Consider the following 27552-nt stretch of genomic DNA (forward strand, 5'->3'; position numbering starts at 1 on the left):
TTGTACAAGTTAATGCGAGCAAATTAGGGATCAGTGCGCCGATCTTCAACATGGCCGAAATGGACTCTTAGCAACTTATGATGTTCGGAAAAATCCTTCATAATTCCTTATTGCTGATTTTATCCTTGAATGATGTGTTTTTGGAAGGTGCGTAGACACATTTTTTCTACTTCGCCTCACGTTCTTGAGCACAGAGTGATCGGTTTGCGCGCGTCTTGCCCACCGCCCTATCGCTTTCACTTAGCTGTCAAATGCCAGCGCTGAGTCCTCCGCTTTCTAACGGAACGCTCCGTCCTCTGTATTTGTGTAATTAAATTCAATCTTTGATTTTAAAACGCGATCAGTTAACACAATGTCGCAGCCAGTTGCTAGCTGCTTTTAGCCACGCAGAGAGCGGTCTTGTGAATACGCTGCGACAGCTAACTCATTTAGGAGGATGCAAAGGGTTTCTTTGGGTAAGTCTGGGCGGAATGCATTCTGTGCTCTCGAATTATGGTCAAACACTAGCAAAAACTTTGTGTCATTCTCTAGGCGACGTCACGAGCGTATACCTTGATTATTTTATCGTGAAATTTTTTTTATTGGATCTTTCGCCAGTTGTTTTAGTCGCTCATGCAGTCCGAAAGCTTTTGCTTGGTGCGCGCTTCCAGCCTTTGCTTCCAGCGATCACGTTTTCACTTACCGGTCAATGGCTTGACTAGCTCACTGTTGTGCAGAATCTCCGCAGAGCTTGTTGCATAACCCGTTGCATTTACTAAGCTAATGTTTTGGCACACCATGCTGATCGAAAGTTTTTTTTTTTTTTGCCAAAACTGTGCAGCTGTAAAACTGTGCAGCTGTGTGTCTTGAGGCTCCGCTTATTTTGTAAATCTTAATATAATTTATTTTATTGAGACTCTCCCGTATCCGGAGGCGCGAACGCGGAAGACGTAGCTTTGTTGGAGCTCCTGTGATCGTAGTTCAGAGCACGAACCGATTTTATGAAGCGCACTCATTGCGCGTGTCATTTTTTGTGCTGGCCGCTAATGATAGAAGTTTTGCCCTTTTCATGGCATTATTATTATTATTATTATTATTGATGGTGGTTTAGAAAAACAAGGTTAAACGGAAGGAAAACATGTTGCTAGCCGCGCATCTGCTGTCGAAGCTTGAAGCACCGGAGCTGCGGCTAGTACAAATAAAGGAAAGAAAGAGAGGAGCGATAGAAAGAAAGGACGGGGCTTCATGGTAGTGCCACTGTTCAAGTTTGTATTCCAAACATTGCAGAAATATAGTCCCGCTGTAAAGACATAAGTGAATATGTAACACATGTATGCATGTAAGAAGAATCCCGTTGTAAAGAGAGAAGTGAATATGTAGGATATATATGCATTGCAAGAGGAAATCTCTATTGCCAGGGGCATATAGCTTGTGCTGCTTGACTTGGCAGAGGAACATACCAGTGGTGCTGTTGAGAAGCTGCGGTTGCTCTTATGCATAATTTGGCACGTGTTGAGTTCTGCGTTCCACCTCTAATAATTTTTCTGTAATGTCATCATCAGCCTGACTAGAAGATGAAATCTGGGTTTTAAATAAAGAACGGTGGTGGTATCAAGAAATGCCTTTTAAATTTCATGAGAAGTTGGCAAAAACTCGTGTATCCCATTGTCGCACATAACCTTGTATCTCTAAAACATGTTGCTGACGTACCTTTTACATAACAGTAACGTAGATAATGCAGAACCCACTTAAATAAAGTGAAGTTTGCGAGAGTTCTCCGCTGGAGTTTATTGCCACAGCTAACAGTGCCACTAATGATGACATTTTTGCCACCAGTGCACCTCTCGTGTGACTGCTACTGTAAGCAAAGCATGCACGTCGATAAAGATTGTGTTGATGACACGTGTATGTTGGAGAAGTGGCATTTTACCTGCACTTATGTGTCTGCAAACTTGGAAGCACTAATGATAGGACCTGCCTTGAGAGGCATTTTGTTGGTGACAAAGTATTCAGCAACAAAATAGTCTCTCTTGTTGTATTGCTCTGGTGGCATATTTCACATCATACGGTAGTGAAATCGGGCTTGGAAAAAGGAATCTGTGGGCAAGCAGTCTTGTTGTCAACTTCAGTTGACATCACATGGTCATCATTGATATGGACTGAAAAGCAGCATTGCCAGTAACCCTTTCTGAGACATTTCTGAAGCTGCCGTCTTCTTGTGTATCATAAATGCTTCTGTGCTGGCCTTGCCAATGAGAACATTGCTCATACTACTTTGCTGACTAATTTTCAGCATGCCTAGGATAGTCTCCTGTCAGCACCCTCAAGGCCAAATGTGGAATCAGCATGTGCATATTTGAATGTGCTGGCAGCCCTGTGTCAACACAACACACCTGCCTTAAGTGGTATGGGCCAGGATGATTCATTTTTTAGTTCTTTTTGATAGTAAGTCCCAGCATACTAAATCAAACAAACAAAACAACACATAAAAATGCCCCCTTACCTTTTGATGTGTGCCCTTTGCTGTTAAGCACTTTGCTACATTTCTTGTCAGCAAAGAGTGAAAATACTGATAAGAGTGATAGCTGAGGATGAAGGCTTCTGGTACTGAACCATGTTCAAGCCTTGTATGGTGCTGTCATGTTCACTGCTGCATTCACTGCTGCACTTTCCTATTTTTCACTGCTGCACTTTCCTATTTTTGGCCTGCAGCCTCGTATCACCACTTTGCAGCTGGGCTGCCGAGCCTCATTGAGAGAGACCTAGGCTCACGCCTCACCCTACAGTGCAACATTAGCAGGCAGCACCAGCAGGCGCAGCGTGTCCTTTGGCTGAAAGACGGCCGTGGCTTGGGGCCTGAGCTCAGCTGGACTGTGTACGAGTATCGTGGGGACCTGGTGTCGTCAGGGCTCTTGCTGTCTGATGCGGGGAACTACTCTTGCTACTTGGACACTCCGCATCCCCGAACCAGTGCTCAGCTTGTCATTCGCAGTGAGTGCGCACTAAAAACTTGTGAAAAACGCATTGCATGTTCAGCAGATAACTTATTACAAGGCAGGAATATGTCAGGATTTAGTGTACCCATTTGCCACGAGTTCAATTAGGGGTGACCAGGTAATGTTGCATCAAAAAGAGGCACCAATAAAGGCACAGGTGTAATGGGTGCACGGTGCCACTGAGTGCAAAGTGCTCATGCTGCACATGGCTGTTGTAGGAGCACTGGTTCCTAAACGTGCCTGCTACATGCATGAAAAGTGTGTATCACAACTGCTGTAAAGCTTAGGTTTTGCCCTTGGAGATTTGGTTTCGAATCCATTAGTGCCTTCTTAAACGTGATCTTCTTAGTCGTGCAACTTTTGCTAAAGCAGGTCCTGCTTGTTTTCATCATTCTTGGTTTCAGTGAAGCAAGATGTTTTGGCCGAGGGAGTGAGAACTTTATAATGGTTAAGGAACAGGGGTTAGCCTGAGGCAAATTCCTCTAGGGTACAGTATTTGGGAGGTTAGGAAGGATAAAAAGGTCATAATGAGTGACAAACTCTGAGTATAGGTACAAGGCGACAACATAGGCCTGAGACACTTTCATTTGAGGCTGAAGGCTTGGATGCGAGGGTGAAAGAGAGTTCCTGCCTGCTTGACTGGGGCATAGTAGCTATCATTACTGGGTGAGATCAGATGTAAATGGCTCTCAACAAGCAAAGTGTGTAGGCCTGAGACACTTTCATTTGAGGCTGAAGGCTTGGATGCGAGGGTGAAAGAGAGTTCCTGCCTGCTTGACTGGGGCATAGTAGCTATCATTACTGGGTGAGATCAGATGTAAATGGCTCTCAACAAGCAAAGTGTGTGATCTTTCAAAAGTCTATTGGTGCCGCATTTGTCCCAAGGTGTTGGTTGAAGTACAGCAAAGTGAGCTGCTGGCAGTTATTGATCCAAATGTGAAAGCAATGAAAGTCAGCTTAATTACAGTTTGAGGAAATGTACAAATTGCAATTGAACTCTGAGTAGTGTGAGGTATTTCCTTGGACTGGCAAACTATTTTGAAAAAGAAGCAGAGGGAAAAAGTGATTCGATATTTTTTGTCAATGTACAAAAGTGAAGACAAAGGACAGTTTTTTTTCATACTCAGCTGTTATAGCAGAAGAAATTCTTGCCAAAAGGGAGTTCACAGTTCAGTCAGAGAACAAGTTTTCTTTAAATCTTTCTTTAATATTGACCTCTGAAACCCTTGACTTTCCTAAAAGGTACTTGAGTTTCTTTATAAAAATTTCATGCTCTCCCTGCTAGCCACTCAAGGTGTCCCAACTCTGTTGCAACACGCTTAAAAGGGTAGTTCTCTTCCCTTGTATTCTTGTGCTGTGTTAAGCACTGGGTATGTTGACCTTGTGTAAAGTACACATTTCTTTCCAGGGATCTGGTGATAGTTCCTGGACTCAATAAGCAGTGGTAGTGAGCTAATGCTTTCATGCAGGCAAGGCCCTTGATACTTGAGTGTTTCAAACTATGTATAGTTGCTACTATAAATGTGCATTAAGAATTACGACTGCTACTGACTTCTTCTTTCGTAGTTATAGTTTGCTTTAGCAAGGTATGATGTTGGTGTTTATCTAATACCATTTCTGGATGGTCATTTCATTTTGCATTTAATTTCTTTCTTTACATGAGCAGTTACTAGGCAAAGCCTTGACTAAGCCTTTGGCCTTATTGGGGGAGCAGATGTTGCTGTTTGTATACCAGAAAAAATCGCTCATATTGTAACTGCAATGAAAATTTTTGTGCTTTCACAGGAGAGCTACATAGCCGTTGTATTCTTGCACATTCCAACCACTCTCACTTCTTACATTTTGCAATGCCTTTGCCCAGCTCCTCCTGGGCGCCTGGCAAACGTAACGGTCCATCCGTCAAGTGTGGTAGCCACTGTGAGGTGGCACGTCACCAGTGACGGAGGCTACCCCATTTCCCACTTCACTTTGGCCTACCAAGCTGCAGAGGCCCCTGTCAACAGCTCAGCAGCAGCACATCACTACTTGCCCGTGCACATCAGTCCTGCCGCTGTGAGCACAGGGGAAACATGGGCTACCTCCACTGCAGCCACTTTGTCAACCATTCTAGACTCCTTGTAAACTAGCTTGCTTGTGGGTTGCTTGTATTCATATTGCCACGAACGAGCAAAGACGAAGCAGTAGAAAAGAGAACGAGATGGAAGTTGGGTCGGTTCGATGCTATCGGGGACTGGATTGCTAGAGCAGGTCCTGCTTGTTTTCATCATTCTTGGTTTCAGTCAAGCAAGATGTTTTGGCAGAGGGAGTAAGAACTTTATAATGATGTTATGGAGGGAGACAGTGCATGAACCATTCAGTGCCGTTTAACCAACTGATGTTTTCAGGACTAGTATGAAGGCAAGAAAAACCAGCTGGGTTTGAGCTACATGTTTTGAGCATAACTGAAAGTTGTATGTTGTTGCACTGCCTGCTTTGTGCCGTTTATTCATTCTTTCGGTTACTCTGCTATGCACGATGTGCGACTGTTTAGCATCACTATCATCTGCACTATGTCATATGGCTAATGAGCATCACTGTCATCTGCACTGTCATATGGCTAATGAGTCGAACATCTCTACTCAAGCATGATGTCCTTGTCAATTTTAACCTCTACTCGTTTCAGATGCAGACTAATAAATTCTTTCACTATCTAGTAACAGATGAGGTTTGAGTTGCTATCATGTTTTCCAGACAGGCTTGAATGTTTAGACGCATTTGGTGCTCCACCTTTGAATGCAACTAACATTTTGCATGGGACTGTTTAGCATCGAAATCATCTACATTATGTCATATGGGTAATGAGTCGAACATCTCTACCCAAGCATGATGTGCCGACATTTTTCACATCCGGTTTAGCACTATAGTGCCACTACACGGTAATTTTCCAAAAGCTAATTTGTAAAGTGCTTTACACAGATACGTGATTGTCACTTTTATACATGATTGTGGAAGCAGCCACTACTAGTGCGCGAGTCAGAATTTGGATAAGAAGTGTCTGCAGACTTGCTTTCTCAGGGACATGCTGCAAGCTGAGTGGCTACACCTGCATGCTCACTTGCTTTTCTAGGCACTTGGTGTTGCTGCATAGCAAGAGAATTGCTGTAATGATGCCATTAAACCTTGCTGTAAAAGATTTTCTCAGCACAGGTGTTGTATACGTTGTTGCTTGGAAAGCCAGTTTTAATTGTGGAAGTCTGCTTCCAGCTTTCTTGAACAAGGAATTGGGTTCCTGTTTGCTTTTTCTGCTTAGGAAAAGGGTGCATGTTCTGTCTCACCATCACTGCATGATTTGGGAGCAGGATTCTCTAAGGCTGGAGTTGCAAGCTGTTTCATTTGTGCGGTTGTCACTGCTCTCAGGAAAGTTGTAAGCACTGTATAGGCTTTCCTTTGATGTGTGAAAGAGGGTGATTCATGTTTCATACTTGTTAGCATGCTCAGTATTGTGAGAGCTGCAGGTTATTTCTGAAATTTATGCTGTCCTCTATGTGGTGTCCCATGCAGAGGCAGTTCTTTGTGTACCACCTGGAGCCGGGCACCCCGTACATGTTCCGCATGTGGGCCTCTAACCGCCTCGGCCCCGGGGAGGCCACCACCGTGTATGCCTCCACTTCAAAGCCGCTCGACCCTGCAGGTTTGTTAACCAGTTTTACCCATGATGGAGCTCTTACTCTAGTCATAATTACTGAAGCTACAAGCACTGTGACAGGATGAAGTCTAAAACTATGAAACAAAGACTGTGCAGAAGGTCTCATAATGACTGTGCTCTCTAATAAAGTTTTCTTCTTCTTCGTCTGCTTCTTCTATTGCAGGTGGTTCTGGCATGCACAGCTATAAATTAAGATGAATAAATTAAGAGCAAGAGCAAAAAATTACTTGTAGTATCAGTAATTAGAAGAAAGTAGTAAATTAAGAGGAGGAAGTTTAGGTTGGTTTATGGGGTTTGATGCCCGAAAGCTGCTCAGGCTATGAGGGAATGAGGGACGCTGCAGTGGAGCGCTTCGGATAATTTCGACCACCTGGGGTTCTTTAATGTGCACGGACATCGCACAGTACACAAGCCTCTAGCATTTCACCTCCATCGAAATGCAATCACCGCGGCCTGGTTCGAACACTCATCTTTTGGGTCAGCAGCTGAGCACCATTACCACTGAGCCTCTGCGGCAGCTAAATTAAAATTAAGAGGAGTAAGGAATTACTCAGGGCATCAGTAATTATGAAATATTTGGAGTCATTAGCTTAGCACCGTCTAGTTGTGTGAAAAAACAAAAAGCACTACTTTTTTTTCTTTTCATGTGATTGCTACACTCTTCAGCTTCGGCACCTGTGTTCCTTCGACTTCATGGAATGTTTTTCAAGCTCAGCTTTGAAGGCTTTGGGAGATGATAAAATTTGTCTCCGTGAGGTTCATATTTATGTGGACGTGGACACATGAGAGCGGCACAGCCGATTGCAAAACAGAACATAAACTGGCGTGACCGTGGCCAAATAAATGGAAAATTCAAAGTCGTGGTTGTTTTTAAATTGGGATTTGCCATGTTTGCAAGTTATTTGCCCTGGTAAAGCTTGGTTTATGTATCCAAGCAGATACCATGTTCACACATGTAATGAACAAACTTTTCAAAATGAAAGCTTTACTACTCCCTTCCGTAACTTGTTCGGCACGTGTTTCATATGGCCTTGAACCGAGGAATGGGAGAGGAGGCCGAGGGCAGGGCCGCCTCTGCCGCCAAACTGCATCACGTGGCTGCCATGACGTCACTACACTCCAGCTGCACTGTGCTGCCATCGTCACCACGCTCGTGTTGCAGCGCTTCAGTCATAGCCTTGCAATCGCTACAGACTCTTTGGTTAGCAAAAAAAAGGTGCATAACTGGCCCACTTGGACAGTGGACACCTCAGTCACGCTGCAAGCTACATGGTGGTAGTAACAGATGTGTGCTGCAATCATTGGATTGACAACTTGTGGCAGAAACGCCACTGAAGCTATCAGTGTTCATTGTTCAGACTCGGATGATTTTGAGGAAAAGAAGGGCACATAACTGGTTTCCTGGGTCAGTGGACGCCTCAATCGCTCTTTGAAGTGGGTGTGGTGGTGGTGATAGAGAGACAGGGTTGCATGCATTAGCACTGACAACGTTGTTGCAGACATGCAGCACTGCAGCAATGGGCCACAGCATTCATTGGGTGTGCAACATCCCGCGATCAACCATTAATTTAACTGCCACCTGCCAGAGTGCGCGCTGCCAACCCATTGTCCAGAATGCACTCAACGTTAGAAATGCCAAGTGGCATCTAGTTGCCCGATACACCACAGCTTTGGCTCTCTAACCAGGTTCAGCAGTAGTTAAACTGCAGCTATTTTTTCTGAAAATATCTGTCAAAATTTGGCAGGTGCATTCATTACGTAGGGTTAAATGTTCCGGAAAAAAATTGAAGCGGTAAAAACAGAAATGGTGGGCTAGTGGAATAAGTACTTTATCCAGTACGATCCACCTTCAAAATCAAATAAAACATTCTCTTCAGCACGGTCCCCACGAGAGCATAGTCAAAAACTTTTATCTTAAACCCACATGTGCAAGTCTCGCAGCGGTCTATAATGCTTTGTAAAGAGAATGCAACTAAAGGTCACCCTGGTGCAATCCACAGCATTGAATGTGAAGCCTGACATCAAAAAGTTGCTACAATCTAATTCAGCAGGTTGAGTAGAGAAGCCCTTTTCGACCACCTGTGGCTTGTATTTGTTCTCAGATTACTCTTGGAACATTCTTACTGGCCGTTCGTCTGTATGGAGTGAGATATAGAAGTATTGACATTCAGCGCATGGTGGTTTATATTATCACGAAGTTGCTTCGGCATTTTAAAAAAAAAGGGCACCTGTTAACATTGACTATCATAAGCTGACTGTGTGCCAAAAGAAAGGGGTGCATTCATCATGCGAGGGGGAAAAATGGCACTGTCTTTTGACTGTCAAAGTAGGGGGCGCATTCATTACACTAGAGTGTTCATTGTGCAAGTAAATACGGTAAGCGTGCTGTACCAAAAATAATACAAATATCACCCACAAGAGAGTAAAAAGATATATTTAGTATATAGAGTAGCGTTCATTTCAGTTTCCACACCCAGTCGCTGTTGCGGCACAGTGTTTTACACCTCGTTGTCGAAAGTTTTAGTAGATCGTGGTTTTTGCCCCATTCAAGAAATTCAATACATTGTGGCACCATCTAGTGACAAAAGCTAAAAACGCATGGTCGATGATGCAAGGAAGCGTTGCTTGACATCAAAGGGCACTCTGGAGAGTGCAAACTATAAATAAACTTGAACACTTCTTAAAGAAAAAAACACCACTTAAAACGAGCGATATTTTACTGAGATGTGGTCACGTGGTGGGCTACAGTGATAATGACAGGTTTCACTGCAAGGTGGATTTTTATGCAATTTTAAATGCCAAATTAAAATTGTAAATCCTGGTTTTTTTGATATTGTAGTTCTCAATTCTTACAAGTTGAGGCACAATCTTTTCATTTCCGCCATAATCTCATGACACGGTTTGGTCAGTGTTCGGTTCCTTTAAAGAACCCCAGGTTGCCGCAATTATTCTGGAGCCCTCTGCCATATTCCATATTGCTCTGGGATGTTAAACGTCCCCATATACCATGCCATCGCATACTGTGCATCATAAACCTTGTTGTGTTCTCTGTGTCTTTGGAACACAGGGCAAATTTATTTATGGTGGGGGTCACCCCCCTTAGCACGAAATTTTACACCCCACAACCAACCCCACCAGAGTGGCCCATAAATGTGCTCCTATTGGAACACTCATGACATTTATTAGGGTGGCCAATAAAAATAAGAAAAATACTACCCTGCTGTCGCTAGAACACTCATAACAGTTCGTGGAGTGTGACTGCATATCTTAATGATAGCACTGAAAGAGTGTGCCAGAAAACACGAACTGTGTAGTGATGAAATAGTCAGCCATGTTGTTTTCTTTCTCCTTGCACCCATTTCTTTCGCAGTAATCATGAAACAGTGTCAGCTCACCTGGTTTGCTGTTTTGCTGAATGCAGACAGTCAGGATTTGCACCTTTCGTCTTACATGTTCAGCATATAGAGTATTGTCAATGTTAATGATGACAATGCAGTGCAGTGCCTTGCTTTGTTATATGCGAGTGTTCCTAGCTCATGAGTCGGCAACAAACCATGCGATTATGCCGCATTGTGATTTGCCTTGTTCTGTTTGTTTTCATTGCAGGGCTGCAATTTTTTTAGTTACTGCAAGTTTTGTTTTTGTGTGCTTCCTCGTGTACTTATCAGTCTGAGCCTTCCTTTTGCTTGTGCTGTATCCTGGTGCAGGATAATTCTCACAGTAATGAAAAACACTTACCTTTTGCAGCGATTTGGTTATTGGGGGTTTATGACCGTAGCGACATAGACATGAGAGTCATATCCTAACCCCAGCACTTGCTGTTCCATTTTGCTTTTTGTGTTTCTTTTTCAGTGCACCACCTAATCACTGATGTTAGAGAAATGGGGTACACTGTACATGCATTTAGCTATGCTGCATTGTATTTTCCGCGCCGTCCCTTGGCATCTTTGTGCAGAGGTCGTGCAAAAGATGTTTGCCAGTGGTGACGACTTCAGCACGGCAGCGTGGATGGTGGCCGTATCCATGGTGATGGGCACCATCCTCATTCTCTCCTGCCTAAGCTGCCTGCTTATCTACAAGGAAGGCCGGCATGGTGCGTTCCTTCATTTCAAGGCAGTTAAGCATCCTTGCAGGCTGCAGTAACTGGCTTTATCTACACAAATTATTTGGTAACGTGTCATGTTCTGCTGAAAACCATTTGTCAGGGCTCAGGCAGGAACTGTCTGGCCCTGGTTTCAGTTGTCGTGGGAATGACATTACATTGTCTGTTGTCTTGCCATTAGCTAAAATATTTCGCACCCCATAAAAAAAAAATCTGAAAATGACATGCTTGTGATCTGGCTCCAAACTGGCTAGGCAGACACCTCTTTTAAGATACGAACATTGTCTAAACATTTGCCATCTAGTGTTCCTGTTTGTTCTTTTACAGTCAAGCCTCGGTGGTATAACGAACATGGATATTATGAATTATTGGCTATATCGAACTCTTCGTAAATAAGTTTTACAAACGCATGCAATTGCTTCTTCATATATTGAATGCGGTTGGCCATGAAATGGATATGTCGAACTCGCCAGCACCAGCTGTGCCCATTTGGATGGTAGGTGGCAGGCTTCGCTGCACTGCACAAGTGACTGGTGGTGATGCAAGCGTTCGTGCCAAGGTTTGCACTTTTATCTTGCACTCGCCAGCTGCGGCGTGTAGGGTTGCAGTCCGGCAGTCAGCACGCGTTCATGCCTCTGGCATCCATCAGCAGCGCCGTGGAAGTAGCAGAGTAGGTGGTTGTAAGCTTGCAGTAACAATCCTGCGCTCATGTCGGCTGTCACGGAGGTGGTGAAAACGGCGATAGCTTTCGTTCTGATGTACCGCTTTCCATGCGACACTGCTGTGATGCAGGGAAGACACCGTAGCCGCTGCTTAACCTGCTATTGCTGTGCTGTCCATGGAAGCCAGCCTTACTGGCGTTCGGTTTTTTGTGGCCTTCGGAATAGTCTTCGGAATAGTGGCCGTCGGAGTGCTTCCGATATGCCGCCAAAACTTGGGAGAACGTCTCTTCATTTCTCTACTAAGGATTTCCAGAATTGCTGTCCCTTCAATGACATAATTTTACCGTTTTTGCACACTCTTCTGAAGAAATTTTATATTACAGATTTCGGCTATAGCGAACTATTTTATGATTTTTTACTTATTCGCCATAACAATGTATCACTGTACTCATTTGCATTTCTGCATAAATAGCAGGCAGCTGCGCAGAAATGTGAATTAGTAAAAGGATAAACACGGACACTGGCTGGCAGCTGTATGGACAGCAGTATTTTTTTTTTCTCGCAAGAGTGGCAGATCGGGCTAGTTGGTAATTTTCCATAATGCGATACAGCACGAATAAAGACGGGGACGAAGCGAGACAAGACACCACAGCGCTGGCAGGGTTGAGGTATCCACCAACAAAGTGAGCAAGTTACTGTGCCTTTTCTCTCCTCAAAACCAGTGGAAAGTCTAGAGTGCAAATAAGACTAGACTGGGAACTAGACTGTCTAATGGCGCAGCTTGTCCAGGAGCGGTGACTTTAATTTTGGCGGCAGGTTTAAAATGTCAGTCATGTTTGACCGATGGCCTAAGGTGCGGTAGAGAAAGAGTTAATTAGACGTCACATGCACCTTGAAAACATGATTCGGACGATGCGCCAGAAATGTGGCTGCTCCGACTATTCAAAGACTTTTGTGACATGCAGTGTGGCCATGCCAGACTCCATCCAGAACCTCTGTCGCTCCGCCATTTAAGCAGCAGGCAGCAATGCCTATTAAGCATTCTCATCATAAGGCGCTCACGCCGCTGCCCGCGCTGTTACCCCGGGTCCCCCAACATTCGCAGGAACGTAATTATTCTAAACCACTATTAAGCTGTAGTAATTTTCTCCAACATTTTAGATTAACGAGGAACGTATATGCTGATCCGCACAAAAATCTTAACAGGGTGCTCAGCAAGGGGTGATTTTAAAGAAATTGCAATCAAATACTTATATAAATCCTGTCAAATTCAGCTATATCTTTCCAAATTAGTACGATCCGCATTCTGCGAAGAAGTGGCTGATTTATACCATATGGTATGTGCATGTCGGAAAAACCCAGTTATACCAAAAATCAATAACCCAACAACTGAGGACTGGGAGGCGGCGTCCAGCTCACATTCAAAGGACCAGCTTTGGCTGGTGAATTGAGTAAGAGCGGCGGAAAAAGCCAGTGGGCTCCTGGAATGAGGACCCACCCAACCAGTCTATGCATTAAACATTTTCCTCTCTCTCATCATAAAGGAAAAAAATAAAAAATAAAAAGCTGCGCCAATCTGTCATTTCGAAAGGTTCCTGACAGACGTCGTGCAAAGCGGAGTGCGCATAATTTTTGTCTTAGAATTGAGGCCTTTAATGCATTATCCCTATGTTGGATTGCGCCCACGCCAATTTATCGTAAAATGCGGGTTGTCGCATGAACGAGGGACACATAAGGGGTTCCACTTTGCCTATATTGTGCGTAAAGATAAAATTTCGCAGACTGTTTCGCTTGGTGATACGTTTGGCATTAGTATGCGCCTGCGTGCATTCGTTAAAGTTAATGAAAAGTTGTGGTTCTGGGGAAACTAGCCACACAAAGCGGTCTCAAAAACAGCAGCAGGTGTGAGCCACCAGTAAACAAGACTGATAGTGCCATCTGGTTGAATGAGGTGGAACAAATGACCCTGCCATTGTCTGTATGCTGCATGTTACTTGCTCCAGGTTCTCACAACAGATACTCAAGTTTGTGGCCCAGAACAAAGTGAAATGGAATTGTGTGTATTATTGCATGTGGGCAAGAGTGCGTGACTGAGATTGAGTAAAGTAATTTTCTGCAGAGGAGCTTCAAGATGAAGTGGAAGAGGAAGAGGAATCGTCTGTTGTGCCCCACATTGTTGCCAACCCTGGCTTTGAGGTCGATCTGGAGGAAAGCTTTCTGCTTGATCGTCCTGACTGCAACGACAACAACGAACGTGCAGTCAGAACCAACAACAACTCGGTGGTGCGTCCATCGCACGTGTGACGACCGAGTAGACAACGCCAGTTCAGCATGTCTAGCAGCACAGCCAGTGAGCGCCAGAGCAACCTGTAAAGTGCCGGAGCTTAGTGCCACGAAGTTCTCGCACCTGTGAGCAGTGCGATGTGCGGCATCAGACTTGCTTATTTCTAGGCTCACTGCTCTAGTTTTCTGCGGCATGCCTGCCGGAGCAACAGAGGATCTCCATCATCTCTGTGTCTTGGCCAGTCAACTTCCAGCATCTTTGCAGTGCCCCAGCTCTGGTTTCGACAGTAGTCTGAACAGGCTACTGAAGTGCAAAGAGTACAATGTTCCTCGGATCTTTTTCTATGCTCGTGAAACATCGTATTACTGTCACCAACCAGCTCGCTCGGATTGGATTGGAGTGCCCTTGTCTTCATTTGGCTTGCACAGGTCCACGTCTAAGGCAAGTTCTGTAGATATGGGATGCGTTTGATCACTGGATGTGCGGATTTATCAAAGCTTTCATTTTTTTTTGTAGTGTTTGTTGCTCCTGAGGGACATTTGACCAGCGTTATTTGTCGAGGCAGCACTGAAGTGTGAAGACGCAAAGGGGACAGTGCCAGTCATGGTTGAGGTTCTGTGAACCACTTGCAACTGTCGGCGGTTTGTGCCACTTGGTCCACGTAAGTCTGTGCTGGCCGGGGAGTGTGCAACCCCATTGTGCATTCCTCCGTTGTTTACCGTCGTGTGGTTTTTTTCTCGAGAGCTGTGGCCGTGTTATGCTCTGCTTTTCAGAAGTGTACCCACAATTTTCTGAATGCCTTTATTGTGAAGTGCGCCCCCGACCTTGACATTAAAGACAATTAGGAAGGCCATTGCATAGGCATTTTCTCTGTCAATGAGTGCTGAACTTTATGCTCACCACTTACTGCTGCGTAGCTGCAGTTGAAGCCAATGCTTGCTAACTAGCTCTTGCAAATTGCAATTGCTGGATAAACAAGAATAGAAGAACTGCACGAAACAGGAAAAGTCTACATATGGAAAAAACTTCGTTAAGAGTTGTAGTAGAAAGAGCTTATTATTGGCTTACAGATCAGGTCATTCTGATGAACCCTAGTTTATTGTTCTCGCTGAAATCTTGATCAGATGACTTCAGATTTATTTTTGCGCATCATATAAAAGAAGTATGATGCTTCTTTACTTGAACAGTGCCTTTTGCGTCGCCTTCTATATCGTGAAAAGCATATTCATCAACTACAAGTTAGCACGCTTTGTGGCCATAACAAACCGAAGTGCATTCTGCCACCTTTTTAGTCAGGATTTAACTGTAATGCGAAGCAGAGCAGTGGTGTGCATTGATTGCACTTCAGTGAGATTTTGTTGCTTGACTGAGCAGTGGGTCTATTCGCAAGACAGGAGTGTGGGATGCTTTTTATAGCTCTCAAGTTTCCTCCTGTGACTACTGGGCTGTTCTTACCAGATGTGCGGCTTTTCAGGCACTGTCTTAAATTATGCAAAGCGTTCCTTCCGTCTGACTGCATGGCAGAGTGCGTTTCCTGGGACAGCTGTATTGCAACTACTATTGCTTTTTAAATGATTGCACTAGTGCAGTTACGAGTTTCGTTTAGAGGAGCAGAAGCATTGAGTTCTTGTTCTCTTTGCTCAAAACAGCACAAATACCATTTTCATCTTAATTGTAGAAAATGTTGTAAATTTTCTGGATGCAATGCAGTTTATGAACTTTTCTTTCTGAGTAGTTGTTTCAGTTTAAGTTGCTTAGAGTCGGGCATTTCACATGGGTTCACGTTGCCTTGAACAGCCTGTATGGGAAGGTATTTGCAGTTGTGATGTGTGAACAGCGTGGCAGTTACAGGAAATAGTTATGTCTCATTACTTATTTCACACTGCTATCCTAGCTACAGAGCATGTGCGTTTTTGTAGCCGATTTTCTTAGCTGGTGTCGTGCGTGCAACCTAGGCTTATTGCTATAAAGCTAAGGAATGATACTGATTATGTCTCGGCCTTCAGAAGTTTTAATTGCCATTAAAATACACGGGCCACCTATGGTGTGCAGAGTTGGAATGGCCAGTTTCATTAACACAAAGTTGTATCATGCTGTTACCAGTATGCGAGTTATTTTTTGATTCCGTCTCTTATTGGTGAATAACCTGTCTGGTCACATGGTATTTCATCATTTGCATGTTTTTGCCTAAAAGCCACCATGTATAGTTTAGGAAGGCATTGTTCCTTCAGTAGTTTTTTTTTGTAATTCTCTTGGTGCAAAATAGCTTGCATGTTCTTTCAGCCGTAAAGGATTATGGATGTAAAACTTAAATAACGGGAGCAAAGTATATAATTTTTTTCCTTAGGTCATCAGAATGCCACCAAGCCAGTTTCATTAGTAGGCATTAAATAGAATTTCATATAGTAATATTTTTCGGTGTGCTGGTGAACAGTTTGAATACGTCATCCTCACGCAAGTTCACAAAAATCGTGATATCGCTGTGTCCGTTAAAAAAAAAAAAAAGACTTGAGCAGACCAAACAAACTCCTTCTCACGTCCGAGATTTCCGAGCCCACATAATCAGCGATACTGCAGTTTATTCAATGTTTCATCATGCAGGAGTTGCTCGTTGATGCTGAGCAATACCAAAACTGATGAAAAAAAGATGGCTTGTAATTATTCGCTTTAGATGTTGAGTTCTTATTTTTTTAGTCACTTCACTTGTCACCAGCACGTAAGAACTTTATCGTTTCAAGAGGATTGTTCATTGGATGACGCAGAAGTTGCAGAAAACATCTCTATCTGCCAGTACTGCAATGTCTGCATAACAGCAACTCGTTGTGCAGAGATAAGCTAAGCAAGGCTGTGCATGAAAAATTAGCAGTTTCACAGGCGAGTTGTGTAAAAATTTTTTCATGGCAGCCTGGTCTTGCAATGCCTTGTGTGCTTTTACTGCATTAGGATGAGCGTAGTAAGATTATTAAGCAAAAAGAAAACTGTGACAACAGTAAAAAAAAAATCGAACGTCTCTTGTTGCTAAGGGTATACATAATTGTAAAGTGCTTGGCTGTAGATAACTTAGTGCTACTTGTCACTAATGAAAGCGGCTTGGTCATGTTTTGTCGTATTTCATCATTATACTCCTACTGGAGCTGACCCATTTAGTTCCTATTTTGCAAGCTTTTGCTTCGATGTCCATAGAGATGAAGAAATTTTGAGTGACTCTGCTTCTCACGACCTCGCGCGTCCACCGCATGTTTACACCACGGATTCATTATTCTTACAGAGTGGCATCACAATGAGGCTCGCAGGGTGCGAGAGTGGTGATAGACTCTGTAGACACGCCTTTTAAGTCTGGTAATGCTATTGAGATGCTCTGATAGATTTCTGGCATGCAAGGTTCGCTAGGGCATAGCATCTCATCTATCACTCTTGGTGTTCAGCTTAGTAGAGCTGTGCTCAACCTCTGCTGCTGGTGCAGTCTGCATACAGACTTCATGAACCTTGTGCAGATGAACATGTGTGACCGTTGTCTTAGGGTACTCGTAGTTGCCAAAACAAGTTTTGTAGTGCACATGTGACAGTTGTACGAAGTGTCGTATACAGAGAGAGTTACAAAAAACTCGCAGCCGTGGAAAGGCTGGCAGGCACTGTTGTAGCTAGCATCAGTTCATGTTTTTGTTGCCTTTACAGTGCCTTTAATGCCAGAATTGTAACATAATTTACCTCCAGTGGGCAGCACTGCAATAGAATACTTTGTTTAGCATGTATGCTTTGCTGCCATTGGATGGGTGGGTAATGTCACCATTGCTTAATCACGTCTGAATTTTATGTCCAGATTGGAGAACCTTGATTAGCCACTTTTTTTTTTTTTGTAAACAAAAAGACGTCCTCTCTTTATATTATGGGTTAATGGGGTTTAATGTCCCAAAGCGGCTCGGGCTTTGAGGGGCACCGCAGTGGAGGGCTCTGGATAATTTAGACCACCTGGGGTTCTTTAACATGCACTGACATCACACAACACATGGGCTTCTAGCATTTTGTCTCCATCAAAATGTGACCGCTGCGGTCAGGATCGAACCCGTGTCTTTCTGGTCAGCAGCCAAGCACCATAACCACTGAGCCACCATGGTGGCTCCCTCTCATAAAATTGAAACAGTTCATACCCTTATAGTAAAACTTCTGTTTGTGCTTTTTGTTGCGGGCAGTTCATACAGTTCACATAACGTCGAAGATCTCTCACGACAGAATTTCGGTAAGTGCGAGGAAAATTGCATCAGTACTATAATAGACTCGACCTTTGGTGTGGCATATTAGCAAACAGACAGCACCGCTGATGAACCATTTAAAATTATGTAGGGCGTATTATGTGCAGGTTGTGGAACCTATCCTGGTTGTTCCCTACCCGTGGTAGCCGTATTGGAAGTGCTTTTTTAAAGGGTAGGTGTATGTGTTCTTGCTTATATACCTCTAAAGGTCCTTCTTTTCTCGCAGTCTGCAATTTGTGGACTTGCTTATGTTGTACAAAGGTTGCGAAGTGCTGTCTATGATCTCATTTAATTTCGGTTCATATTGTGTGTGCCAACTTTGTGACGGAGCTTAATGGAAAGCTCTTGTCATCATGGTTCTCAAAAGCCCTTCTTTCTTATGGGTGCCATTGTAAGCTGAAGCTGCTTTTCAGTACTGGAGTGCTTGGTGAAGGAAGAGTTGCATTTAAACACAATGCAAGTCTCTTAAAGGATGAAGAGATGGCCGTATGTAGGCCACAGTTTATTTTAAATAACTTCTGTTCTTCCATTCTATTTCCTGCTTATCAGTGGTGTTCGCAATGTGAATTTTTAGCATTTCAACGCATTTCTTGGAGGTAAAGTGTCCCAAAAGGAAGGGTTTTACGACTGTTCTACGAGCAGTTGATCTTCAGAAAAAAAAAAAAATGTAGCCATCTTTTAAGTCAATGTAACATTATCATTGTAGTTATGCTCTATTTATATTCATAGATGTTAAGTAATTGCATTCCATTTCATGAGCAAAAGTGTCCAGCACATCACTATCTTTGTTTTTTGGTGTAGGCACAGGAGCACCTGTCTCTGGAGTGGTTTTCTGTCGTTTCCCTTGCATGTATTTTGTGTCCTTCAAAGTAAAAACATTTTGCTCGCTTGAAAATGCAAGAAAAGTATAGGGATTCTAGCACAGAAGCAGTTTTCCTAGAACTGCTAAGCCAAAATTGTAGCAAAGCTGCACCAGCTTGTGCTGAGTTTTTTGTCCATAATTTGCTGGAATAATTGGGACCAGTTGACTTCTGCTAATTCATGATTAGTTAATCCATCTATTCATTTCAACTCACTCTTGTGCAAAAGTTCCAACTCTCGCTTCTTTGTTTGTGGAGAAAGATTATAATTGTTGCCAGTTGTGCTAAATGTGCTAACCAAGATGTTTTCTATTTGTTGTGTGGTGCCTGCTCTTACAGATGGAGCCTTTATGTACTACTGCATGTGCCATGCACATCAAGCGTGGCAGCCACTGAAAACCACATATGAACAGATGCAGTAGACCATTGGGTTGTGGGAGGCACACGGATGCTGACTGTTTCCAGAGAATAATGGTTGAGGGATCATTGACAAGGAAAAAGCAGCATGCACACACTCACTAAAGCAGTGCACACAATAGAAAATTAACACCTAGTGGGAGCTAATTAGTGGCCAAATTGTAACGTGTTCACATGTAAAAACAATTTTCGATTAGTCGATGCTCTTCCATTCACATGGCTGGTCCAATCATTGATTCTGTCTGGGGACGCAATAGCCATGGCTAGTTCTGACAGGAGTTTTGTGAACTGGGTACCTGATTTATTGGTTATCAGAAAATGAAATGCACGGTAACTGTCTCACTTCAAAGTGGACACCTCAACCGCACTTTGAGGGAGGGAAGGAAGGTGAGAGTGAAAGATGGTGCGAGAGAAAGATTTGCTGACACTGTCTCTAGCATCTGCGTTGCTGCATGTGGTTTCGGGTTTGCTGACGATTGATCTTTAGCATCCACACTGCTGGGTTGTTGAAGCAGCAGTGATGGTGATGGAAAGAGTAACATCTAGCATGTAGCTGACTACGGCTGTAGTCAAAGCTTTTTTTTTTTCCAACTCCTAGCACAGTTCACTACATGCAAAAGCAATGCGAATCGTGCTTTAGAGTGCATGTCGGTGTTCAAAGGTAGCTTACACATGCGAAAAAGAGTCACAAGATACTTCTAGTGAGTGAAGGATTAATTGAAAGCAAGTTTGTAGCACATCATTTGATTCGAACTGATTGTTTATGTCCCATCCAGGTTGAATTAATGGAAGGTGGCAGATAATGGCATTTAGGCACCTATATGACTGTGAGACCATCTTTGTGATGTGCTCATTACATTCAGACTCTCTCGCATTTGAACATTCCTGTACTGGCAACAGGAAACAGTGGCAAGGCTCTTTTATGAGAACTCATAAATGGACACAAAAATTTCTTATTTGGACTTGCTAAGCTTGTACAGGTGTGACATGTCTAACATTTTACTCAAAATATATTGCCACCGCTAAAATCCTGCTACTGGCTGCTGCCTAAACTTTTCTTCCTGTACTGAAATGTTCCTTTACATATGATAGCCAACGGTCTTGTAAAAGGTGTGGTGCAGCTTTTTTTTTTACCTCTGTACCTTCTTACAAGGTGCAGGAAAGTTTTTAACTTAGTGGACCAAAATGTAGGCTGGAAAAGAATTCTCCACAGGTTACTGTCTGTGCAGCTGAAATGAATCGTGTTGCATGATTTTGACAGCTCATTCAAACAGTGATTACTGGTTGACGTGTGCAGTCAGACATCTCTTGTACAGCTTCTTTCCGCTCTTTTTAACAGGTTTGTGTCTCGGTATCAGTGTCAGTTTTTGTCTCGTTTCAAGTAGTACACGTCAGGTGCTGTAGGCTCAGTGTTGTCAACACGTCTGTGTGTCAGCCTTCAGTCCAGCCCTAACAATCATTGCAGATTAAACAAAGGTGGTTTCATCAATTGTTAGACTTGCATTTTTGATTAGCACTCTTGTGCTTGACTGAGTAGTGCTTGTTGTTACTTCTATTTAAGGATGGCATGTATGGGTTGTCGTTTTGCTGTAAAATGTTATGTTTGTGCTTACTAACTTATTCTCCCGTTCAGGGACAACACCTGGTGAAATTTCTAACTGTGCCATTTCTGTGTTGCCCAGTTTTTGAGGTGCATTGTGTGAAATAGCTCACAGTGGGCTGCTCGAAGCTGCATTATGAAACACCACACCACACTTGAGCCCTTCCACTGTGCCTGGGAACATTTTTTGCAGAAGGCTGCTAATCAGTGTATAAAATAAGTCATGTATATCTGCTATACTTGCATATAAAGTGCAGCTTGCTTATGGCTTGTACCAGCTGCATAATGTGTGAGTAGTAGCATTCCGAAGTACTAGTTGTATTTTTATTGTCTGATTTAAATAAAACTACCTTGGCGTTAAGTAACATGCAGTAGCTGGAAGCACATCAATGCTTAACCCTTCAACCATTAAATGAATTCCCAAAAAACGTACCAAAATCGCCAAATTGTTTTGCCAATTTCTGGCAAAACTGACTGTTGTCAGGCTTAAAACGTACACTAAAGGTGGGAAACACGTTTTTCATGGACAACTGCCACTATCTAGTGTTGAAAATTACAACCAACGCGATTGCCGACCATAACTCATCTTTGGCTGTGGGAGCACAGCAATATCAGGCTGGATGAGTGTGACTTATCATTGGCAATATCGATACAATCTCTCATCACAAGTACAGCTTGGGGTTGGTGGTTAAAGACGTAATACTTCCAGCACTTTTTTTAGGTCACTGTAACCTAATCTATAAGGCTGCCATTTTTGCTTTGGTTCTGAGCTGACAACCCAAACATTTGCACAAGGGCATTGCAAACCTTTGTTTTGCGAGTAGCAGTCAGCATAGTCTGATGGTACTCTCACACAGCTACCGCTACTTTGGTCTCTATTGCAGGTTCAAGTTTCCTGCATTTATAGAATGCTCGGAACAAAGTGCATTTATTTCATAAACATTTGAAATGTTGCATACGTGTTTGTGAAGCTTGCTTATTTGCAAAAAGTTGCTTGTCCTCTTCATGTAATATTTAGTTCATTGAGAAGGCACCTTCCTGTGCCATTGAACTTTTGATTGGCCCAGTGAGCATAGGCACACACACAGGAAAGGCAGGTAGTGGAAGTGCCCCCCCCCCCCCCTCCTTTTATAGGCATGAAAAAAGGGGATGTAAATTTTGCCCATATTGTTCCTTGCTACCCAGAAGACGAAACACGTGCTACCACAAACTTTTACCCCTCATTATGGAAAGCTGTGCACACCTATGCCAGCCGTTACGCACATATTACTTTCTGGGAAACAAGAATCCAGTACTGAAGTAGTGTTCACTGATCTCTCACCACGAGTCTCAACCAATTTTACCATTTTGCTGACTAGCCTGTTTGACACATTCCTCACGCTACAAGTTGCCTTGTCCATCCTTGCTAAAGCTTGATTTAATGCATTCACCGAGTCTGTGTGACTTGCAGGATGGAAGTCCTGGACAGAAGCTAAATGGTAGATTGCTTTAGTAGCAGAACTCACAAGTGCTTATGGTGAGTGCACGCTAACATCCAGTTCCAAAAATGCATGTGCACTAGGTTTCTTGGTGAGGGCCGTATATAAAGCGCGGATTGATGTGCTAAGTGCAATAAACATACAAGCTAGCATTCTGTTACTGTGCTTGTAGTAATAAAGAAGTTGCAGCTCATCATTTTGCTGTTGTCTTGACGGACATCTCACATAGTGGTGGCAATTATGGTGGTGATCGTGGTGTCCAGTTATGTGCGAATGGTGCTTTCAGATTGATTGTCTCGCCATATGTAACATGTGCCACTATTTTTTTATTGCACCTGTAGCCAGCGCCTGTATGCATGGTTAATATGTGCCAGGGTAGCTTGGCTGCCATTTCTGTGCCACTTCTTGCATAACTTATCGTGTTTTTTTTTTACACCTGATGTTGGTGGTTAGAGCTGAGTCTTTCTGCATTGCTGTCAGCAGTTTTGTTGCGGTCAAGTGAAGGATGCATGTGTGTGAAGGGATGTGTGAGGCCAAGGATATGAACGATGCCATACTCAGTTCATTGTAATAAAAATACTTTGCTTTTTTTCTTTACTGTGTAGTATTTTTGAAAGCACAACACAAAAGAAAAGAATACACAGACTGTATGATAGTCTATTGAGTAAGTTTTCTTTTCATTGACTAGCACTCCTCAGTTGGCATTGTCAGCTGCCAACAACAATTAGCACTGGTTATAACATGAAGCAAAGTCTCGTGAACGTAGCATTGCCTATGCTAGAGCACATTACACACTGGACATAGCAGCAGTACCGTTATGTTACACTTAACTTTATATTTTCAGTGTCTTGGTCATCCACACTCCGGCACAGTAAATAAAAATAATTATTGGCCTTTGGCAAACTTTCATGCCACAAGCTGATATTTTAGCAGTGCTTGAAAGCTTCAGCACGTAAAATGACAGTTGTGTAAGAATTTACCTTGATGAAACTAAAAGCATTTTACTGTTCATATTTCAATTTCCCTGTTCATTTCATTTGATGTCGATACATGCAGTTTGAGAGAAGGACATAGCTTGTTTCAAAACAACCGCTTTTGCATTTGTGTGTTTTCTGTAGCAAGCAAATGCCAGTGCTCTCAGGTGTGCACCATTTACATTTTGTCAACATCAGCTGAAGCTCATAAGCACTGCATAGGTTTTTAACTACAAAACCTAAAAAAAGCCACATAACTATGTAGAGGGCACATGGAGTGTGGCCATGCTTTCAAGCTTTGCTAGTGGAGCAGAGTAGCTGGGCATGCTGCGAGGACTAACATGAATACAGTCAGTCTTGAGGCTTCAAAGACTTCCTGTGCCATATTTTTTCTTCTGCATGCCGTATTTAAAGGGGTACATGCAAGTATTTTGTGCACTGAGGATGGAAGAGCACCTGTGGGAGTTAAATGCACATGGCAGCTTGCACGCATACACGCCACATATGAAAAGCAAGAAAAATAGAAAAGGTTTTAGCAGACACACTTGCACCAGGCACCACATGCGTTGATCTCGTCAGCGGTGAAACAATTAACAGGGATCTTTTTTTTTTCGATATACCTAGTGCACACTATTGGTTGTTGCTCATTTTCTTTGTACATATATACTATGGTCAATGCCGTGTGCAAGAAACAAGCATGTTTTAAGAATATCCACAAGTTCAACTTTGACAGTAGAGGAAAGTGGGGCACTTGTGGCCCTTTAGGGAGCGCGCGAACGCCATCATGGTGATCCTATCCGTGACCAACTTGGACCAGTTGTCGCGTAGCCGGTTCTGCAACCGACAGACACTCTCCTCTGCTGATGCACTGCCTTCTCCGGGCTCGCTTCCTTTTCCGCAGTAGTTGTCACCGCCGGTTACGCTGTCTCCTTTGCACGTCGTTAAGGTCGGGTTCTCGGAACGGTTTTCGTCGCCCTTGTGCACGGTGCAGTCTGCGGGGCTCGAATGTTCTGAACTCTCTGTCAGTGACAGCGTACCGGCAGGAGAACTCTTGGGCATTTCTCTGCCATCGTTCCTGTGCTGCTGCCTTAGCCTAGTGCTGGCCGCGGTGAACTGGTTGCTGGGCTGAACGTAGCTTTTGCAGACGCGGTTGGTCTTCGTGCACTGAGGCTGCACGCAGTGGTCAGGAGGGCGAGCTGGTTGGCCAGGCTTCTTGCGTCTGATCGCCATGGTCGGACACGGGAGTCGTCAGCCCTGCAACGAAGAATGCGAAACGCGGTGTCACTGCCGTTGCTGCCGTACTGCTGTCATGTTGTGTGTAGAATTTACACTGGCGCCTTGGCCACTGGAGTAAAAGAAAAAAAAGGCCTTTAGAGATTTAGCGTTCCGGAGGCGTACTAGCAGAGATGTACTGGTTTTACGTAAGGGAGCTGCACATGCACAGTGGCGAGTGTGTGGCCGGGGCGCAGCAGGCGGACGTAAAACCTATATACGTATCTGCTAGTCCGTCGCCGGTATGGTAAATCTATTTTTGTATGCTTTTTTTTTTAAAGGTTGACGATTCGCGTACGCCACAGGTATGTGAGGCTGTGAATCTCGAAGGCACTGAACATTTGTCTCGTCTGTATCGACAGTTCGAAAACAGCGGTGGGCAACCAATACCAGAAGACTGACGAATGTTCGGTTTTGTGCGTGTGTGTATTGCTACTGTACGTCGGTCCCTCTACGGTATACAGTACAATACACGTGTTGTCTACCAGCAGCAAAAAATTATGCCGCCACCGTCTGGAAGACGAAGTAATGAGCATTAGTTGTTAGCACAATCTATCGTCCATGCGATGTATTACCACTTGATTAGGCTACTTTTGCATACCTCACGGCGAGCGTTTGCCTACCACCTTGTGAGCTGCCGAGTGCTGATGTCACGGCTGCCATGTTAAGGCTAACCATAACTAAATATTAACCTAATTAGGCAATATTGGTGTCTAACATGTGTTCTACTCATTGAGCCCATTACAAATATGCCATTAGTTAGATCATGATGTCATCGGTTAATTATAAGCAATTAAATTTAAGCCTAACCATAACTAAATATTAACATCATCAGTTAATATTGGTGTCTAACGTGTTCTACTCATCTAGAGGAATCCAAATATCTTATTCGTTTTATGATGGCCTCATTAATTACTGGGTTATAAGCGATTAAACATAGTCACGTGACTAGTTAATTATGGCGTCACAAAATCAGTGACCTCACCAATCAATCACCAATTCGATATACTAATGACGTCACCAACCAATCACCAATTCGGTTGCTATATCGATTTACTATGGGGGCCGCCATCTTGAATTCCTCGGACTTTGAAAATTTCACACCGAAAGGATGTGGTAACAGACCCCAAGAAATCGAGAAACGTGATAAGAGCTAACGCTCTTAAAACTCGCACATTCGCAGTGCTTCACTAGTGCAGCTGGACACGAACCAGAAGTGACATTCAACGTACTCGCGTTCAGCACAGTTAATCACGTTACTCGGCCCGTATAAAAGAAACATAATCGGAGCTCGTTAAAACGGATGCTTGGGCGAGTTGGTAAGTCATTTTAAACAGAACTGCGCGCACTTTGACAGGGTCCGAACAACGTCTGTGTCGTGTCTCCCTCGTCCTTGTCAAACTGCGCGCTGTTCTGTTTAAAATAATCGGAGCGTCTTGTCGACCCATCGGCGTGGATACTTTTCGTCTCGCGCTAGGCTAGGCCGGACGACTTGCTATGGCGACTGACGTCTAAGAATAGCGCAACGCAGCTTGTCCAAGCCGCTCCAGTCGTTGCACGGAAATAAAGAGCGGATATTTCCGCACCACCGATTGGGCTAGCTAGTCTACACTTGACGATCTCTGGTGCCAGTAAAGTGCGTCTTCTGTATGCTCTTGCCCAGACGCGGTACTCGGGGCTGTCCAGGTTGAACTGTTCTAAATGTCGTGGTCACCGATATGCTAGGAAAACCTTGAGGCATCTACGTTCTATAACGCGCTCTGTTGACCTCCACATGTGCCGCGCGGCATTTGATAAGTTTTGAAAGAATACCTGAACACAGTCACAGCTCGTACGTGAGCCAAGCCATACAGTGTCGACGTCTACAAAACGTATACATCTTTGTCGAAATTATTTTGTAGTGAACAGGTACGTGCGTACGACGTCATTCGGGTGGAAAGTATGTACATACACGACAAAAGACGTGCCTTCGAAAACCGTGCGTTGGGCATGCATGAGGGCTTAATGTTCAAACGACTCCGTAAACTATACCACCAGAAGGCAGCATACACACAAGCTTGTATAACGGCATGTGGCCACCAGGAGGTATATACAGTGCGCACGACTAGCAGTGGACCCTGTCCACCACCCACTTGCACAGCTACGTAATACTTGCGCCTTAGCGCGTACTCACCCGTAATAGAGGAAGGTCAACGTAGGGTCGCAGGGCAACGATCGACAATGAGTGCGCTGGGCGGCGCACTTGGGAAAGGTGACAGCATGCCCGTACCACGGACAACCGTGCTGAGATCTGCTCGGTGGTGCGCGCTGACTTCTAGGTTCGCTGCAGAAGCGGCAGCAGGAACCACGGCGTGCGGTGTGCGAGAGCGGAGTTCAGGCGCCACGCAGCGGAGAGCCCACGGCCCACTCGGAGCGGTTCCAAAAAAAGAAGCCGCACCGCGGCGGTCCCATTTGGGAAACGGGCGTCCCGGGCAAGAAGGCAGCAGCAGCGACGGCGATCTCTTTTTCTGCGGCGCCGTTTTCCAGATGGCCTGCACGCGCTCGCTGGCTCTTCTGTGCGGTGCGGACGCGCCACGTTTACGGAGCGTTCTTCTTCGCATCTCCGCGGCCTCACGTGGCCGCGACAGAAATACACCGCGCGAGCCAGTGCGGTTCATCATCGCGTGCGTGTGTGTACGCGTTTGGTGTGCGCGCGTATAGTTCGTAAGAGGGGGAGAGTTTGCTCGAAAGGGCGCTTGTGCCTTGTTCGGTCGTCATCGCATGTAGATAAGAGAAAAAATTAAGCAAAGGTTTAACACGGCTAAGCCTATATACACAAAGAGAAAGCAGAATTAAGGTTTGCGTAGTTCTACTTGGCTAAGCTCGGTCTTGCTAAGCTGTGGACCCACCGCGGTGTCTCAGTGGTTAGGGCGCTCGGCTACTGATCCGGAGTTCCCGGGCTCAAACCCGACTGCGGCGGCTGCGCTTCGATGGAGGCGAAACTCTAAGGCGCC

General features: G+C 44.2%; 2 protein-coding genes across 7 annotated transcripts; one reads left to right on the plus strand and one right to left on the minus strand.

The window, feature by feature from the left end:
- Window positions 1-22910, plus strand: LOC144121129 (contactin-1a). Of its 6 annotated transcripts, XR_013312534.1 has the most exons (8): window positions 1-147; window positions 2692-2970; window positions 4837-5027; window positions 6516-6645; window positions 10616-10753; window positions 13544-14369; window positions 18066-18130; window positions 19158-22910. XR_013312534.1 is itself a non-coding variant. In XM_077654100.1 (6 exons), exons 1-6 carry the CDS (start codon window positions 78-80, stop codon window positions 13726-13728), a joined length of 993 nt encoding a protein of 330 aa, XP_077510226.1. In that variant the 5' UTR covers window positions 1-77; the 3' UTR covers window positions 13729-22910. The 6 variants fall into 6 exon arrangements, 2 of the variants coding, with proteins under 2 accessions (XP_077510226.1, XP_077510227.1); XR_013312533.1 differs by having other exon boundaries at window positions 13544-18130; XR_013312532.1 differs by having other exon boundaries at window positions 18066-22910.
- Window positions 18424-27022, minus strand: LOC144121131 (uncharacterized). Its single transcript, XM_077654102.1, has 2 exons — window positions 26733-27022; window positions 18424-24541 (listed from the first exon to the last, which is right to left on the minus strand). Exon 2 carries the CDS (start codon window positions 24515-24517, stop codon window positions 24008-24010), a length of 510 nt encoding a protein of 169 aa, XP_077510228.1. The 5' UTR covers window positions 24518-24541; window positions 26733-27022; the 3' UTR covers window positions 18424-24007.
- Between the last annotated feature and the right edge of the window lie 530 nt (window positions 27023-27552).

This window comes from Amblyomma americanum, chromosome 2 (genome assembly GCF_052857255.1).
Source record: "Amblyomma americanum isolate KBUSLIRL-KWMA chromosome 2, ASM5285725v1, whole genome shotgun sequence".
Classification (NCBI taxonomy): Eukaryota; Metazoa; Arthropoda; class Arachnida; order Ixodida; family Ixodidae; genus Amblyomma; species Amblyomma americanum.

Excerpts from the sequence above, each read along its gene's own strand:
- LOC144121131 (XM_077654102.1), bottom strand. The coding sequence starts at position 24,517 with ATGGCGATCAGACGCAAGAAGCCTGGCCAACCAGCTCGCCCTCCTGAC.
- LOC144121129 (XM_077654100.1), top strand. The coding sequence starts at position 78 with ATGATGTTCGGAAAAATCCTTCATAATTCCTTATTGCTGATTTTATCC. Across the intron at positions 2,971-4,836 it reads TGCTCAGCTTGTCATTCGCA|CTCCTCCTGGGCGCCTGGCA; the intron begins GTGAGTGCGCAC and ends GCCTTTGCCCAG. Across the intron at positions 10,754-13,543 it reads CTACAAGGAAGGCCGGCATG|AGGAGCTTCAAGATGAAGTG; the intron begins GTGCGTTCCTTC and ends AATTTTCTGCAG.